Source organism: Antennarius striatus, chromosome 5 (genome assembly GCF_040054535.1).
Source record: "Antennarius striatus isolate MH-2024 chromosome 5, ASM4005453v1, whole genome shotgun sequence".
NCBI lineage: Eukaryota > Metazoa > Chordata > Actinopteri > Lophiiformes > Antennariidae > Antennarius > Antennarius striatus.
In genome coordinates, this window is record NC_090780.1 from 18,993,316 (window position 1) to 19,012,715 (window position 19,400).

General features: G+C 41.4%; 1 protein-coding gene across 1 annotated transcript; it reads right to left on the reverse strand.

Moving 5' to 3' along the window:
* Positions 1–2,475: 2,475 nt before the first annotated feature.
* On the reverse strand, positions 2,476–19,240 carry ell2 (elongation factor for RNA polymerase II 2). Its single transcript, XM_068316107.1, has 12 exons — positions 18,877–19,240; positions 14,664–14,711; positions 14,396–14,517; positions 14,143–14,306; positions 11,183–11,442; positions 9,469–9,593; positions 8,513–8,585; positions 7,731–8,427; positions 7,072–7,144; positions 6,646–6,817; positions 6,051–6,095; positions 2,476–5,346 (listed from the first exon to the last, which is right to left on the reverse strand). The coding sequence occupies exons 1-12, from the start codon at positions 19,006–19,008 to the stop codon at positions 5,230–5,232; spliced, it is 2,028 nt and encodes a 675-aa protein (XP_068172208.1). The 5' UTR covers positions 19,009–19,240; the 3' UTR covers positions 2,476–5,229.
* Positions 19,241–19,400: the final 160 nt, after the last annotated feature.

The following is a 19,400-nucleotide window of genomic DNA, read 5'->3' on the forward strand; positions in this document are numbered from 1 at the left end:
AAAATTTCGGAGTGTGAACTTTCAGTGGAGAGATGACAGTTCACCTCCTGACCACTGCCCAGGTGCCTTTGAGCAAAACACAGTCTCCTTTATAAGTTGCTCATTGTAGGTGCACCATGACGTGGCTGCATGCAACTCTTTCATCTTCATGCTTACAGGGCCGTGTGTGTGTGTGTGTCTGTCTGTCTGTCTGTCTGTCTGTCTGTCTGTCTGTCTGTCTGTCTGTCTGCCTGCCTGTCTGTCTGTCATGGGCCTTACACATATACATATGCATGTGACTAACAGATTGACATCAGAGTGGACAAATAATTTCCCTACAGGGGATCATTTTCTGTCTTACTGTCCCATCCAGTTGGTTTGTACTCATGTCAGGAAAGCAAAAAATGCAAATAAAGAGAAAAGAAATTACACACAAAAAAATTTGAAACTGAGAAGCCTGAAGTGAAGATAGCAGTGATTGAGAGTAAACATAATAGTGTTTTAAAAAAAGCTCAATGGTCTGAAAATAATCAAGATTTTAAAATGTGTGCCGCTTTATGATGGACATCAGAACACCTTGGTTGATGTTAAACAATCCTTACAGCAAATCAGTAATTATAGAATCCAAATCAATCCCCCAACTGGTAATCAAGACTTCTGAAAGAAGAGACTGTGAAGAAAATTACATTTTTCATTTTTATTAAATGTTGTTTACACTTTATTTGCATTTTATTGTTGACAGCTCACAAAGAAAGGTCTACAATTCCTGACCTTTGATTTGATAGGTTTATCCAATTTTCAGATTTGCCACAAAAGAATCTGCAAGCTTCATTGCAGCAAATTCAAATGTCAACAAATTTAGCTCACTGTCGTAAAAGGCTACAACTACCGTGGTGGGGTTTTTTTCAAAATCAAATAGTGGCAGCAGCCAGAGTACAAGAGAACTTTTAAATACCCTTGTACTATTTGGGGGGGGGGGAAATTTAAACCAAATGGTCTAACCAGTTGTTCTCAGCTACAGAAGTTAAATTTAAGTGTGCAGCTGTGTCACACTTGATAGGGTATATGTCCTGGTATGCTGCATTAAACATCTGTAAGGCTGGCCACTTGTTTTCCTAAACTGAACCGGGACTACAGGAAGTTGGATGAAGATACTTGCGTGGCTCAGGGACCATTTCGGTATACTGAACTTTGAAGAGGAGGGGTGGTCATCAGGAGAATGGCTGGGCTCTGCCAAATACTTTATCCTTTGCAACATGTTCTTGGAGGCCTGCCTAAGGCCTCAGGCTTACCTTACCGTTTAGCCATCTCAACAATCTGCTGCTTAAATGGACTTGAAATCACCTCGTAAAACCGTGGAACTCCAATCACTCTTCACCCCTGGGAGGTGTTGACAGCTTTTCTCCATCTCCATATTCAGGATCATCTTGGCGATATTCCTTTTTTCACTACTGCTACTGGTTTTCTCTGTTAAAGTGCTTTAAAATATATGATGTGATTAAGTGCTATACAAATAAAAGTTTGATATTTTTTTCCAGCATTTCTTCACTCATGAAACTCAGCCAATGAGTCTCTTGACCTCGACCGGTGGCGCTCAAATCGCATCTGATGAAGACTCTGGAGCGGCTCTTCCTCAGTCTCCTCAAGCCTCAGGTGAAACATGATGAGGACTCCTTAGTTTGCCTACCTGGAAAAGGTCAGCGTGGAAGACGCCATCCTCCACATGCTACACCGAGCCCATTCGCGTCTGGACAAGGAAAGCGGCACTGTGAGGACCCTTTTTCTGGATTTTTCAAGTGCTTTTAACACCATCCAGCCCTGTATACTTCAGGACAAACTCCGATAAATGCGAGTGGACCCCGGCCTAGTTGGTTGGATCCATGACTACTTCACCGACAGACCAGTTCTGATGGGAACAGAGGAGGTGGAGATTGTGTAGACCTATAAATATCTTGAGCTGTGGCTGGACAACAAGCTGGACTGGACACGCTACACGAGGCAGCTGTACAAGAAAGCACTGAGCAGGATGTACTTTGAGGAGGCTGAGGGCATTCAACATCTGCAGGAAGCTCCTTTGGATGTTCTGTCAGTCTGTGGTCACCAGCGTCCTGTCGTTCGCTGTGGTGTGTTGGGGAGGGAGCGTGACCAAGGCGGATCTCTCCAGGATGGAGAAGATGATCAGGCGGGCCAGCTCAGTGGTCGGGATGAAGCTGGACCCTCTGGCAACGTTGGCAGAGAACATTGGACAAACTGCTGGACATCATGGACAACGTCAGCCACCCTCTGCACACCGTTACCAACAACCAGAGAAGCCTGACCAGCCACAGTCTGCGCTGGTGCTTTCTGTGTGCTTTTTCTGTGTTTTGTGTACTTACTGTGCTATGTGCGACAGAAATAAATTCCCTGACGGAACCTCCTTAAGGGATAAATAAAGTTATACTCTACTCTGTACTCATCTTTTAAAATACAAATCACAGAAAGGACACACGTGAGACATTTTGCAGATTAACCTTAAATTGATTTTTATTCAGATGTTATATTTTCACATGGGCAGGATCCAATTTCACACTTGATTTTCAGTGGTTTCTTTTAACACTGCCAGGGCATTTGCCACTTCATCATTAAGACTTTGACTCCCAAATGCTTCTCTTGTTCCTCACAGCAACATAAGCCACTGAATGCTAATTCATAGTGATCAGACCCAAAATGAAGTGGAACTCTTTTTCTTAAAAGAGCTAAACACTTTTGTAAGGCTGAGAAGACTCGAGTGACATAACACCTTGAAGGCTACAAAGTGACCCTTTGTGACAATCCTAATATTGGAAAATCAAACTGAGAAGAAAAAAAATAAACCAAAAAATGTGACCCTTTAGGTCATGTCAACATTAAGTGTTGATCTTGAATGGAGCCTGAATTCATGGATGTACAGCTTCTGCTGGAGAGAACAAGATACCGATGCTCATGTTCTATTCAAAATAATAGACAACTCAGTTTGTAGTTATGCTAAATGACTCCAGAACTCCAAAAACAGTCTGCTGCAGAGACTGTTTCCCACAACCAAAACACACATGAACCACCAGTTGTTTTTTTTAAATTAGATCTCCTTTTATGGAGAAAGGCCCCATTTTCTTAATACAGACAAGCTGAACAAATGTCACATGTACAATGTCACACAATTATGTGACATTATGATGCATAATTTCATGTAGTTCTTTGAGACACGGCTTATACTGTCGTACCATTGACATAGTAATTTATGGTGCTGTATTTGCAATGTACATGTGTGTAATGTACATGCTAGTGCGGTGTTCTCTGCACGCCTCATGCATGTGGAGGATTTAGAGTTGGGTATCATTGGGATAGCTGTGGTTCCTTTGTTGGACTGCATTGCACTGGCACAGCTCATAAAGTGGTAACTTAGTTCTGAGAAGAGACTGAACACTACAAACTTGGGTCAACTCAAAAAGGTGTAAATAATTAAAGCCTTCCAAAAGAACATTTTTATAGCGGTACATTGACACAGTTCCTCTTCCCAAATGTCAGGCTGTTTAAAGTTTCCTTCACTGCATGAGACATTCCAGAATTAGTGTCTCAACATTTAACCCAAATCGTACTCAATTCCATGGATGGAATACCACAAAAGTATTTACTTTTTGGCAAATGTTCTAACACAGGTTTGTAAACAATTTTTCTCTTAATGAAATAATGATTTTTCATAGAAGCCATTCATCCACCAAACTAAACTGAGCACATGCTGGGGGGGGGGGGGGGGTACTCGTGTAAAACGTTCTGCTTCGATCAAACAGAACTAAATACATTGGACATCTTTATAAAGATTTGTATTCTTGTAGATGAAAAGATTTGGCTTTTCCTTGGAACAAAAAATGTCTACAGCTGCATGAAGCTGAACTGGTGGCCACAGTTCTTTCCAGCACAGACATGAACCATTCTGGAAAAAAAGAATCCTCTTAATCTCTTCAACTGAGCTCAGGTACTGTTACTCCAGCCAAGCTGATCCAGAGTGCTCCGGCTGGTCAGACATAATAGCAGCTTTTTTTTTTCTTTTTTTTTAAATTTTATGTTTCTCACTTTTTTCTCCACATCTATTATTTCGTGTCACACAACCATTCACACACTCATACAACATTGTAACACTCCTTCCAGACTTGACATCCCTTCCTTCCTCCAGCACGCACACATGTACATGCACTCACACAGCCCGTTTCCAGGCAGTTATAGTTCCTCTGTGAAGCCTGTGGACCCGAAGGGTCGGCCGAAGTTAGCGTTTCAGAATGTAAACACTTTAAGGCACCCATGACGCACTGTGAAAACCAAACACTGTGCGGGGAATACTGCCCCCTTATTGAGGGGGATTATATTCCTTTAGTTGTCTCACCCTCAGAACCCCATCTCACCATTACAACTACATTTATCATTCATGCACACATACAGTTGTTGCTTCTCATTCAGCGCTCACTCCTGCCCGTCTTACTTCCTCCACAGCCTCAAACTGGGCAATGAAAGGGTTTCGCTGGAGCAAGTTGATCAGGTGCAGTTCTTATTGAAAGAAGAAATGAGGCAGGAGGGGAATCTTTGCAGAATGAGATTACATAATGGATCTTGTGTGCAAAATGGCTTCAAAGTCTAACACATAAGGCCTGCGGTAATTATTGTTGCATTGTTTTTAACAAAATTTAAACAATATATCATCTGCGGACTCTTCTTTTTGCTCTACGAGTCCCAAAATAAATAGATCTCCCTCTTCTTTTTAACTTAAATATATTGTTAATATTTTCTGTGGTTGAAAATATTTTTTTTGCTCTTTTTTTTTTTTTTTTGCTTGAATATGAAGACCTTCAGAAAGGTTACGAGAGATGAAGTCTTCCGCCCAAACCCTTTCACGCATGCAGGCAGCCCCTTCCACTGGTCTAGTGGTAAGAAATTCCACAAGAGCTCAGGAGAAGAAGAAAAAAAACCCAACAGAGAAAACAAAAAGACGCGGGGCTAAAATCAAAGTAAGACTTTCAAGATTGCAGGCAATGCGACACTGGAGCCAGTGGAATCAAATATTAGGGAAAAAAAGGAGGAAGGAATGAAGCAGGATGATGGGAAAAGGAAAAAAAATGGAGAGAAAGAGGGGGGGAGGGCTGTTGCGGAGGCAGTACCTGAAGGGGTGTTACATGACAGCCCCTTCCCGGTTTGACACTCAGTTCTGAAAACAGACAAGTGAAGATGTTGCAGGTTTTGCTCTTAGGACCAAGTATGGGATCTGCGCTGGTCAAAATCTGCTATTAGCCGCTTGATGTGGGCCAACTTTTTGTGCAGGTACTCGCAGCGCTGTTTGTCCTCGTGGTAGTTGGGGCTGTGCTGTAAAACAAACACACACAAATATTATCAGACTCCACTCGACAGCAAACTTTACGTTCTGATTAAAACAGAAAATATGATGAGGAAAATATCAAAGAGGACAGATAGGAACCATAAATGACATTTTCCCCAAGCCCTTGTAAAACAGTGTACTTGAATGAAAACAAGTATTCAATTAGAAATAATTCAAAATGGCAGTAAAGAAAACTACAGGTAGTCCTCAAGACATGACCACAATAAGTCCTGAGAGGCTATTCATAAGTTGAATTGTTCATAAGTTGTTATATATTAAATTTAAATCTATCACCATTTGAGGTCATTTAAATCCCATTAGTAGTCTAAACAACTACAGGACACATTACAGTACTGTACTGTAGTACTGTAATGTTACTTTTCTATCTCTAGCTCCGCTGAATGAATTTTGTCACCGTTCAGTTAGTCTTTATTTGCTGAGTTACGTCAAATCTTGATTTATGGGGTGTTAATGTTATGCTGCTCGGCGTGGGCTGTGGCAGGAAGACAAACTACAGTAGTCGGTACAGTGATGCGAAGTTAGCACATATCTACAAATGTGTGTAAGTTGGGTGTTCGTATCTTGAGGACTACCTGTATATTCTACATGCTATTATGTTCCCGTTTTGCTTGTAAAAACAGCCAAAAAATATTGGTAGGGTGATATAAACGAAAAGTTGGTTACAACTTACTTTTTTCATCTTCTTGTACTCTTTCAAGACTTCTTCTTGCACCTTCTGTAAAATTAAAAGTCAGAAAAGTCTAAATCACTTTTAATGAAAAGGCACAAGACCAAGGAAAGAAATGCTGAGCCTCTACAAGCGAAAATGTTGTGAATTCTACTTAAAACCAATGTGTATTCTGAACACAGGCTGCCAATGTCTAATTACACTTTTTAAACACTGCAGCTAGTGAAAAGTTTGGACACGCCCTCCAATGCTTTTGCCATCATTCTACAATGCAGAACATAAATTTAGGAAAACACTTAAATTAGAAGGCAAGTCCAAACTTTGCTACTGCATTTTCAGTCTAGTGGTTGTAGGTCTCAAGAAAAGGTTAGAAATGCCAAATAAGATCATTTTCATGTGGTTAAACAAAATCTTCTGGTTTCATCACACAGCACCCCCAGTTCATATTTTCATTTTATCTAGTCGCAGTTACAAACGACAGTCAATATCACGACTTTAATGCTGCCCTCTCTGAGATAATGAAAATTCAACCATCCCAACAATAAATCATCAGAAGATCTGTCATGTGTAATAGTAACGTCTTGGTGGCGGCAGTGACCTGATGTTCCTTGGTGCCGGGTGCCAGCTTGCGACACTGACCGTCCAGCTGGGTGAAACGGCGCGTGATGTTCTCCACACGAGCATGTAAAAGGCGATACTCATCATACTCGGCATTGAAGTCATCCTTATAGCTTTGCCGCTGCTCCGTTGACATCAAAGGTATGTACTTCCTGTAAAACCAGTCACGTTAATTAAATTAACATTTTTTGTAGGAGTCACACCTTTCTCACTAGACAATGTTGAAGCTGTATGCCTCCTCCAGACAAATCAATAAGTTTTGGATTGAGTAAATATACTTTGGAATGAAGCTGAGTCACAATTGTGACTCATCAGACGACAAACACAACCACCTCCGTGTAACCTCACTGCAATGTACGTTCTTCTGGAAGGTTCAGCATTGTTGGAGGAAAAAAAGGTTACTCACAAGATGTAGTCAGGTGGATCAACTGTGGAGGAGAATTCAGTGGTTTGGGCTGTCTTCCCTTTATCTGATGAGTCTGGAGAAAAAGTGTAAGAATCAAGATTCTGCACTGAGAAGCTATTGTTAATTTTGATAGTCTGATTGAATTGCAGCTAGTTGTTTTCGACGTTGCAGAACTTGACACTGCAGTAATATCTCAGTTAACAGTAGATTTGTTGTTCTTCACAGTCTTGGTCATTTTGTGCCTTTGTGTTACTTCTGTACGAAAAATAAATAAGAGTACATGCAGAAATTCCTTTGCTTGGTAGCTTTGATAAGCATCTATTTAAACTACCAGGTACAGAGCTCACTAAGTGTGTGGTGGCTGATTTAAGCAATCTGAAGATAACAAGTTGAATATGAGTAATAAGAGAAGCTTGAATTTGTTGACACACACCACCCTGTCTTTATTGTCCAGGTTTATTTGTGACACTGATTCAATCATGTTATATAGTCAGTAGAGGGCAGAGAAAATCCAAAACAAGGTAATAACAGCAGGACCCCGAGATTGAAGCTTTTTAATGGAATGACTGTTAGCTATGTTATAAAAATAAAAAAACTTTTGGTTATGAAATTTTGGGAACATTTGAGTCAGTGATGCTAATAATAGAACAGAAACACACCTTGGCCTTTGTGAGGAATCTTGTTGATGGCTTCTCCACCTTCTTCCTCAACAACAATGCGCCTCTTTTTGGATCTACGAGTTTCTTCAGTCTCCTCAGCGACAATGGTAGGACTACATTGGTTGCTTCTTTCTGATTGGTTCCCTTTCTCCTTCTCTCGATCCTTCTCTTTGTGCTTCTTAGACTTCTTTTTCAACTTCTTGTTGGTGCTGCTGGACAAAGTAAGGCTGGTGATGGCTGTGGAGGTACCTGTGAGAGAGGTGCAAGGAGGATGAGGAGGGCTGAGGGAGGAAGATGGCCTGGACATGGGAACAGGAAGTCGATAGCAGCTCTGCAAGGTCCTCTCAGAAGACAGGGGGCTGGGTGATGGGTCTCTGCAGGAGGAACTCTGGTCCATGGGCAGGTCCTGTGTGCCACAGCCTTCCGGGGTGCTGGGCGAGTTGGAGTTGGAGGCTGGGCTGGGCTGCTGGTGAGACGGTGCAGGAGGATGGGAAGATATGGGGAGATGGGTGGAAGGGCCCGAAGTGATGCTGGAGGGTAGGGAAGAGCGTTTGGAGCTGGGGCTGCCCTCATCTTCACGGCGATCAGAAGAGGAGGAAGATGATGAAGACGCGGTTGACCCTCTATTGTTAAGGTGGGAGATGCGGGATTTCTTGGGCACCAAAGGATCAATGAAGTCAAAGTCTGGCTGGCGTTTCTAAAGAACACACCAGAAAAGTGGGTGAAAAACAGCATTCTTCACTGAAGGGGTCGAGTATTTTAGAGTGAATCTGTTCCGATACCTGAGGGGACGTAGGGACACCGTCTTTGGGAGAACTGTTTGATGGGAAGGTCTCAGTGGGAAGACCAAGTTTGCTATTGAAGAAAACACAGCGTCATTTGGGGAATGGAAGCAAGGGCCATCACCTTTTTGCCGATTATTAATTTCAAACTCCAGTTTGTAGCAACCCGAAGTTATTATTTTCATTTGTACTCTTTGAGGAACCAAAAAAGGTACTAAAAGAATAATAAGCCAGAGAACATTTCAAATGTGAAAAAGCCTGTTTTGAATGAGTGTGCATACATGATCGACATCTGTCAGGCCATTGATTACCTGGGTTACCCTGTGTGTGCTGTGAGGGAAAAAAAAATGTGAGCCACACTTTAGATTGTTCACAGCAAGAACCCAAAGCAATCACTAACTGGTTTATCTTTGCAGTAACCACTGCAAAGTAATCACCGTCTACCACTCAACCTGTAACTAACAAGATATAACCTCAGAGACCATGTTGTCCTCTCCCTGTATTTAGATGGCGTAGATTATATCATAAAGACAACCGATAATGTGATGTAATCAGACATGATCAAATTACAGCCACAGTTTCAGATTTTACGATCCTGTCTGCTGTCAAGCTTGAACCCGTTTGAACCCATCCGAGCCGACACATGAAGGAGGACAGAGTTTGCAGTATGCAGCTGATTTGCAAAAACCACAGTCACGGCCGGAATAAGAGCTCAGCAGAAGGACTTGGACTATGTGTTGTTCTACGTTTTGCAAACAATGCTTCTAAACTGCGCCTAGATATCTCCCAGGACGATGATACACTCCAAAACACAAGTATGAAGCTTCATTCTGATCTGTCGATACTATTCACCACCAGGATCCCATAAATATGAACACAATTGATACTGAATTTGTTATTAAAAGAAAAATCAGTGCAAAAAACCCAAAACAACCTATAACAGGACATTTCTGTACCGAGTCAGGATCCGGTCCACCTGAGTCTTCTCGTCTTCAGAGTAGCCGGGCCAGTCACGCTGGACATCGCGATATATGAAGTTCTTCAACGAGTATGCATTATCTTTAGGGTTCAGGTTTGCCACCTGTGACGTGCACACAAACACAAAATGATAAAATTAGAAAACAACAGGAATGAAAACATAAAATGTCCTGAGTTCTCCAAATATTCAAGCATGCAAAAGAGTTCATATCAGCTTTTTACGGTTGACATTTTCTTAGGCAGCTCCCACGCTTAAGGCAAATCGATTAAAAAATTTCTAATGTTACTGCTACAGGGCTCGAAATTGAGACCATTTTGGTCGCATATGCACCCAAATTTTTATCAGTGCGACTATTAAATATATTTGGGAGCACCGGTGCGACTAGGGGAAAAAATCTGGTGCGCCTTTTTTCCCCTCTTCTCTCTCACTCTTTCTCTCTCTCCATGGAGCAGAGGTCACCAAATGGCGGACCATGGTCCGGATCCGGACTGCGTGATTGTTCTGTCTGGACCAGTGACCACTTCATGATAAATTCACGAGAGTAGATTCTCTTGGCGCATTTTTACTTGCAGTTCGCGGCTACAGACGGTAATCTGGTAATAGTTCCACTAAGTTCAGCCAATCAGACAGTTTGTCTACCCTGCGCTGTCAGCGTACCAGGAAGTGAGACAGCTTGCTACCGCTGTGAGTTTACCGCAACAGCGGAGCACAGAAGAAGGGAGACAGCATAGCTCCAAACGAAGGAAGGTTAACGAGGAAAACCGCTGGTTAACAATGTTTATTCCTCCGTAAGGCAGTTCAAAACCATTTTACCTCATATGGTCTGAACACGTAGCATGAATTAAAAGTGGTAACATGAAGCGCCACTATGAAACAAAGCACAGATCTTTTGTGCAGAATTATCCCCTGAAGTCCAAGCTGAGGGCAAAATGACTGATAAAAATGAGAACGAATGTTCACTAAAGGCATGGTGGAGTTTGGGGCAACATAAAACATCTTTTAGCGATGTTTTAAAATTCAAAACAATCTAATAATAACCAAAATGGTTCAGTCCAGGTACCGGGCTGGCCTGACAGCGCGCCACAATGCGCTATTTAAGCCACACCCAGGTAGTGCCTCGGTTTGGCCCCAGACCCGGAGGCGGACCAACGCAGCATCCTTAGGTGAGCTTCTCTCATACAATTCTGTGTGGATGTGGGGAAAACGCGTAGGCGCCGAGTGTGCACCCTCGAACGCACTACCGCGTGTTTGATGCGGACACGTGAGTGTGGACCTGCCGGAGAATGTGCGCGAAACAGTCTGAGCAGGACCGCTGTCCTGCCAGGAAACAATGAGAGTGCAGCTGCGGCTGCTCTCCTGGGCGAGGGAGAGAGGCGCGCTGAACGGAGCGGTCTCTATCACTCCGTCACTGCCTTGCTTTTGGGTAGGTGCTCCTAAAGTCTTTGCTGGTGCTACTAACCTCTAAATTTAGGAGCACCAGCGCTACCAAGAAAAATAGTAAATTTTGAGCCCTGCTGCTAGTCCATTTGATGGTGTACTTGTAAATACCCCATCTCAGAATAAGGGTAGATAAAGTGTTTTATTCAGCTAGATGACAAATCTAATCGGGACACTGAGAGCAGAGATAAAAAACGTAAAGATCAGTAAATACTCTGGTTAAGTACAATTGAGGTACTTGTTTGCCACGCTACCTGTTGCAGGGTGGTCCCCAATGAGTTTCGGTCTTTCTGGTTGATACCATCCCGCTGCAAACGAGCAAGCACTTCCAGCTTCTTGTAGGACTTCAGTGCCAGCAGGTGTATGATGCGGTCCCGGAATGGTCGCTGGGACACGGGGTTATTGGAAAGGCACTTACGAATAGTGCTGGCTGGGTTGATGGGTGTAGAGCGCTTGCGCTCTGGGGCCACCTCAGGGGTCGAAAGCGCCGGCTTACGAATATGGACTTTCTTTCCTAGAGAAACATCAAAACAACAGTCATTAGACCTTAAAATTAAAAAGACGCTTAATTGTTTCTGCTTGAGCACCTCAGTTGAAGAAAGACCTTTTAGAGGTAAATCAAGACGTCTGTAGACTCTCTTCCCAAGTCCTCGCAAAAGCCTCACTTTTTTAGACATGCAGTCTTGATTTCATTACTGTTTTATGATTTTCTTGTAGAAGAGACGATCACAATCATCTAGTGTACAGCTGCTTATCTGCTTGCGGATCACAGGCATGCTGGAGCCTATTCCAGCTGGCTACGGACAAAAGGCATGGAACACCCCAAATGAGAAGCCAGCTCATCACAGGGCCAGACAAAAGAACCAACCACTCAAGCTAACACTCACAGCTACAGACAATTTTGTATGATTAATTAACCTACGATGCATGTTATGGGAGGTGGGAGGGAGCCGGAGAACCAAGAGAAAACCCCCACATTCAGGGGGTGAACATACAAACTCCACATGTAAAAGGAATCAAACCTGGAACCTACCTTCTTGCTATAAATGAACACCAGTACCCACTTTGACACCCATTTAACTTGTTTCCTTTTTTAAATACTTTCACATTAATACCATCTTTGTTTGCACAGTGCTTTGCAGCTTGTTTGGAGAAGGTCTATGTAAATAAAAGGTTGTACTGTAGTCATATCGATGGCTGCAGCCCTAAATCAACCATCCCAAACCCAATACTCGGTGAACTGTGGATATAAGTCAAACAAGAACATATCAGCAGTCATTTAAGGCAAAAACTACATGCTTTCATGAAAAAAAAAAAAAATTCATGAAGGTTTCTAAAGAGCAAAAAGCAGTGTTCCACAGCACATGGTTTGTGTTTACGTTTCACTAAATTTGTTGAACACGCCAGACGAAAGTTTGGACCTTGTCTTAGATGAAAATAAACCTCCTATTCACTGGTGACATATATGAAATAATTTATCATTTTAAATCAATCTTCTGACAAGCAATTCCAAGGGGAATCACCTTAGCATAGATTTGATGTTAGAAAAGGGTTGATAAAATATTGAGTGGTTTTTAAATAATGTGCCAAACGATGTGTACATATGAGTTGTGATAGTATGATGAATATCTGCACACAATGTATGATGTCGGCATAAAGTTCAATCTACAGATGGTTACCTGAAATGACCAACCTGTGAAACCAACACGCTAACAGCCCCTCCTGAATCAGTAAATAAGGTGCTGCCTTCAAAACAGCTGCTACAAGCTCCTGTTCCTCCCCTTTTCTCTGCTGCTCCTCTCGTTTCCCAGTTTCTATCTGGGCCACTGTATGCAAATACATCCCCAGGGCACAAAGAAAACGCCTGAGGTCATTTAAAATGTATAGAAAGTATAGAATGTGCATAGACTGAGCTCCTCTTTTGATTCTGGCTTCACGTATGCACAACTTTAAAAAATTTGGATGGCTCAATTTGTTTTAAGTGGGGAAAATAAGGTGTTTCTACAACAACTGAAAAAAATGTCATCCCGAATTGCTGTTAGAAGTAAAACTATGAATTTATGACAATACTTTTTTTTAGGCTCTCTACATTCCAACAAAAAAATACAAAGAAATAATAAGTCAGGCTTCTGAAGTTATTTTGTTTGGGGTACATATCCCATGCTGACCATACAAATTTGAGAATTTTAATAATTACAACATCACAATAAACTACTGAGGACCTTTTAACAAATGGTTTTGTGACACCTGCTGAAAATTTCTTTCTACTTTGGCACAAAACCAAATATAGTTAAATTTCAGTTTCATGTCTTACTTGCATGATCTTACTCATACTGTGTCTCTTGGGCGGAAACAACAGCCAAGATGCTTGCAGCAGTTTTTGTTTCTTCATAAACTATACGAGACTATCATCTAAACTTTAATGTTGAGAAACTCCCAGTCATAAAACTGTCATGAGAGAGAAACAGAACTTTCTTACATCTGAATAAACACAATTTCTGTTTTAGCAGCCACAGTACCTGCAACTGCTCAGCTGAAAGATTTCAACTCACACTATGAGGAACAATGGTTTTATATTACTGTTTTAATTAGTTTCAGACCATTACACAAACTACGATCACAAGGTTTTGTACACTGTCAATCAAGCAGACTCACTGGCAGGAGTCCTTACATCAGCAAATTCTTTAATACGTCCCTCGTCCTATCTGCTCCGAGCAGAAAAAACAAATACGACTGGAGAAAGCGATAGGCCAAACAATTCAAGATTACCTGTTCTTTTCAGCTTGTATGACTCAAATCCTGGCAGTGGTTGGCATATTGGACAGGAAACTGTGACACGCTTTTTCATTCATCAAACATGAAAATTTCAATCCTAACTGTTTAAGTGATAAAACAGCAGCAGCAATCAGTGGTTATCCTGAGCCACTTCTTGTAAAGCAGGCTATGCGTTATTACAAAAACAACTTCACCGACCACCTTTGGCCCTTATCAGTCAGACAGCCAATAGTGATATGAAGGAGAAAGGCAAAATGACTAGGTCAGTTGCAATACTGGCATTAAATGAAGCCAACTTGTCGGTTTTCCTCTATTCAGTATCTCCAAAAGAGGCTACTATTGAAAAGAGGGCAAACTGTGTATAGTACATAAAGAAATGCTGGCATCTGTGGATCTGACTGTACCAGGTAGATGAGTGAAAGAGTACCCAGGGCCTCACCTCTGTACTGGCCTCCAGGCTTGATGACTTTGGTCCCACGTTCACGTGTGTCCTCTGCAGCCTGTGTCATGCGTTCCCGGGTCACCTGGTAGGAGTCATTGGTGGCGCACACTGTGACCTTGTCCTGTACTGTCGCCAACAAAGCCATGTGTGAAGCCCCTGAGCTGTAGACACATGGATGCACAGCAGGGAAAAATAATCAGACGATGAGGATTTTTTTTTTTAGCAGTGTGTGAAGACAGTTGACCATTACCTCGACACGTACTGATGTATGCATTCAAAGCTTCCCTGAGGGTTGTCCTTGCCCACGTTAGACAGATAAAAATTGAAATTGTGGAAATCAGAGGAGGTATCCGTCTTTGGAATTTTAATACGCTGTAAGAGATTCAAACACAGACTGTTTCAGACCTTTTGACACCTGAGTGTTGAAGACGACTGAGCTGAGATAGAAGATGAAGTACCGCGGGTTGACTATGGAAGGTAATCATTTATCTGACCCCGTCACAGGAATAAATACTCACCCCTTGGAGCCCATTGAATTGTATTGTTGGCCGTGAAGAAGGTACATTCTGAAAAGAAAAGAAAAAATTAAACCATTAAACTATATTCATATGGGAAGGGGGAAGCAGTAACTCCAAGGCCTAGAGTGGTTCAACGTTTAATTCACGACACTGACATTCAAAATGTAAATCAACATTCAAACCAATTGTTGACAGAATGTAGCACAAGGTAAAGTTAGTTCAGCTGATTATTCAATTTGTACAAGACAGTATTCACAGTGGAACTCTGATGGACAACGTTATCTACACAGAAGTCTCCTCGCAAGCACAACACTCTGGAGGCGACTTCAGCTGCGTCACCCAAGTGACAAAACTATGGCCCCATATCACCAGCAAAACAGTTTTTTACTGCCACCACTCTTCCATGTTTTATTGTTTTATTGCCAGTTGCTGGTAATAAATTTGGAAAACTTTGAAATGTTTGTATTGAGCCAAGATAAATATTTTGTCTTGCAAAGAAAAAGCTGGCATCATCCAGTATGGAACAAACCACACTAATTCCCAATCCTAACGAAAAACAGGTTGTATGACAAAGTCTTACCCTGATCTACGTTTTACATTTGAATCGAAGCCTTAAGGACAAAACATTTCATCATTCTAGCAACATGTAAGGTTAGGAACTTCAAATAATTTTCTGTCCTCTGGTAAATGGCTTGTTCTGTTTTAGCCTTAGAGAGGGACATACAAAATTAAGATGTGTGACTTACATATAATGTCATTTGGTACCAGTTTAACATGTTTTTTTCTTAAAGCCCGTAGGACATCATTGAAAATTATGAAAAGTGTCCCACAAATAAAATGTATTATTAGAAAAAAACATGAATTTGATAATCTTTTGTAACTGAATTCTCAAAACTGGTTAGCTTATCCCTGGTCCTGGGGGATTGGGGAATTGACATTTTAGTCTCGCAAAAGTGAAAACAAAAATGACTTATTCTTCTAAAAAAAAAGAGTTAAACTGACTCTTAAAACACACTAGATGTGTATTGTTCATACAGATTGTGTGGTGCTAAACCTATGGGTCCATCCGATGGGTCAGCCCAGAATATCTTGAGTGTAACCCAGCAGACGTCTGATCCTCTAAGCTTTTAGTTAATGTAACATGGAGTATAAACTAAATGTGGAACATTAGAGGTAGGGGGCCTACAGAGCAGTCCGCTGGCTCTGTGTTAGCACTCCTGTCATTCATGCTGCTTTGAATGCACCTTTAAGTGACAGACACTAGTTGGCAGGACAGGGGCATGTGACATGACCCAATGGTATGACAAAAAATTGAAAAGAAAAATACATTAACACAGTTGAAATAAAAAAGAAATACATCAAAAATGATTAGACAGAAGAAGGGATGTACAGATGACTGTATCCCTGAAATGTTTTGGTTGAGGTAAAGTTAGAGAAAAGAGAGGTAGTTTCTTTAATAACAGATTGTGATAAAAGGACATGCTATTGCAGCCAACTCTTGGATGTGAGCACTTGCAGTATCTCGTCAAACGAATTAATATCGTGACAATTAAAAGTTAATCGATTGAAAAATGCTAAATTTCACTATCCAAGTATGTGCCCACCTAAATGTTGCATGTAAACAGCAGCAAATGGCTCAATGCATATGGTCCAATTACTACCAAAGTGACAACCTGCTATTTAGCACTAGATATCAGTTGAATATGTGACAAAGAGAACACACAATTTAGAAAAATATTAGTTGAAAACCTGCTGAACATGTTATACAATTTGAGTGACAAAACATCTGGTTGTAGTAACAGGCAGTGCCTTAGGGTCCTTTTGCACAGAGCATACCTCCTACCCCAACAGATTTAACAACCACCTTGTATCTTCTGTTAAATCTTGGACTCACACATGGTGAGTATGTGTGTATATTTGTGTAAATGTGTGTATTCCTGTGCATGTGTGTCTATTGTGTGCCTCTATCACTATAATTTTCAAACTGACGTGTGAACTGTGTTTTTATTTAAGTGTGAGATTTGAAAATGATGCAGGGTTGTCATTGATCAATCTGCAGATAATTATGTACACTGGATATACTGAAGAAAATATTTCTGAAAAGCCTGTTCTATGGCTGTTTGTGTTGATGACTCCTTGAAAGTGTTGACAGCCACAAAGACATAATGGCTGCTGCGATTCACTTCAGGTTAGGGTTACTATGAAGGGTAAACAAGACATATAAGATCACACCAGCATCGGTAGACTTCATAAAAACAGCTACATTGATCATTTCATCATTTCAAAATAATGTTTAGGCTAAGTGTTTGAAAAACAAAAGAAATTACAACCAGCCTCTTCTAATTATGATAGGATACACAGGACACGTCTTCATACTGGTAAAACACTCATACGTGCAACAGAACACAGAAAATTAAGGATATAATGTAGATGTCTGATGGAATGAACCATGTTATGGTGGCTCACTATGCTACTTTAAGCTAAAGACTGCCTCCCTCCCCAATCATCTACACACTCACACACGCCCCAGGTAGTCCTTGCACACCCAGACTCAATTGCATTTCACATCACCACAGACAGACAAAGATAGCCAGCTTCCACAGTTTGATGACTGGTTGAGCTACAACACATTTACTGAGAGGAGAAACAAAAAGCAGGCAGTTCTGGCTGCTTAGTCAGCAAGACATGGCAGCCTGCCACTCAATGCCGAGTATAGACCAACATTACCATGTCAAATAAGGTGGCAGCGGGGGCTGTCACAAAGGAATTCATCCTCCTCAGCAATGCCTTTCAGCCAGCTGTCAGAAACTAAATGATTTTAAACTGACATTGAGCTACATTTGCTACTCTTTCAAGGCAAACAGCATGTGAGGGTTAGAAGACATTCATCCAGACACGCATACACATGAAAATTAACACATGAACGCTCCAGCTTCTTGCTAAACTGCAGTATCAGCTCTGAGCTGAGATCTGGGAGAAAGTTATCCAGTTATGCAAGTGTTGTTGATGGCAGATGCCAGGTCAGGCAAGTTTGCCTCAAGCTTTTGCAACTCAAGACTGTGGAGGTCTCTCAAGATTAGTTAACTGGTCCTGCACCTCAACAAGCTTATTCCATTTGTGAAGCTCAGATTAAGAAGCTATATTTAGTCTGCACAATTATACTGTGTCCCATTTTAGACCGTTTCAAAAGTTTTTTTTTTAAGATTTGGTGGCAAGCTCAATAGTGAGTCGAGTTGCGTTCACGGGATTCATGTATTTTGAAATACGTAAATTGTGAACGCATTAATGTTTTGAACAGAATCACACATGTAGTGCTAGCAATTATGATTTCATATTTAATAGAATATGTTTGTCGTTTTTTGATAGCATTTTTAGCAACTACTTGGTTTGATTAAACAAATTGACGTTTGTGGAATATACAAAAAGCTCCTCCGCAAATTGGCAAACAATCTCAAATGAAGCGTGAATCTTGTCTCTCCGTCCCGAGAAGCTCATGACGCGTTGCGCTTGACCGCACTGCGATATTTTATGATTAAGTTAAACATTTACCAAGGAATGAACGAGTCAGAACTTCACATTCCTCCCGATTTGAAGTGTTACAATTTTAAAAGGGTGCAAACTAACCATATGTTAAACCGAGCAGCCAGACACAGTTTACATGACACCGACTTCCAGCCTCGCTTTGCCCGTATAGTTTCCACCCTGAAGCAAACAGCGTTAAAAATCGTCGAGTAAAACCTCATGGTATTATACCTAACCTTAATATTAAACTACCAATTTAATAAAATTTCTAACTATGGATGTGTTCGTAGATATGACATTGCTACTTTCCTAATTTGGTCAGATTAAAATTAATTTGGCAGGGAAAATAGTCCGGCCAGCACAGTTTAGGGAGGTTCAGACTATGCAGCTAAAGCTAACGTTGGCTAAACATGTCCAACTTTGCAAACAGGATTTCCACGTTTATTAAAACATGTCAGTTCCTAAAACCCATCTACAATACGAGGCTAATTCCTCAAGTACATCCTAATGTTAATTAAGTTACTGACACAAAGGTAATATTGCCATAAACAAGCTAAAAGTCGCTGTAAACTGCTGAACGCTAGCTAACTTTGTAGCTTTACCTGTGCGTGGCAGTTCACAGCAGAGACGAGCTGTGTCAGTCTTCAAACTTGTCTAATTTAAACACAAATAAAGGAGTTTTTTCACTTACCGTGGATACTTGGTGGCTCTCTATCGCTCTCAGTGCTGTCTCGGTCAATTTAACGTGTAATACGGTGACTCTGTCTGCGCTCTGCTGGCCACAATTTAGTCCATACCTCCCATCCTCGGAGAGCGCCGCCATCTTTAACAGCCCTCCACCATCACTCCTTTGAGGCTGGAGCCTTTAGCAGCCGAGGCTCCCTGCGCTCGCTTCGGCCCGGGGAGGGACTACAGCTCCTGCCTGCAGGGGCTGACAACACGGGATTGGTTTTAACATGCAAGTGTGTTAGTTTTACACTTTCCAACTTCGATGAATTTGCAGCATAGCAGCAACAGTACTGTACAAGAAAACCCCTCTTTCTATTCTACAGCACCTCTCAACTCTGTTCATAGCGTCTTTGTTTTTGCTGACATGGCAGAACTAATTCTAGTTTACGGACACTCTCGGAGGTGGTTTTTTTGTAGACTCTGCAATTTGCAGATTTAGTTTAGTTCAAATACTGTGGCTATCAGCGCAACTGATTATCCAGAAGA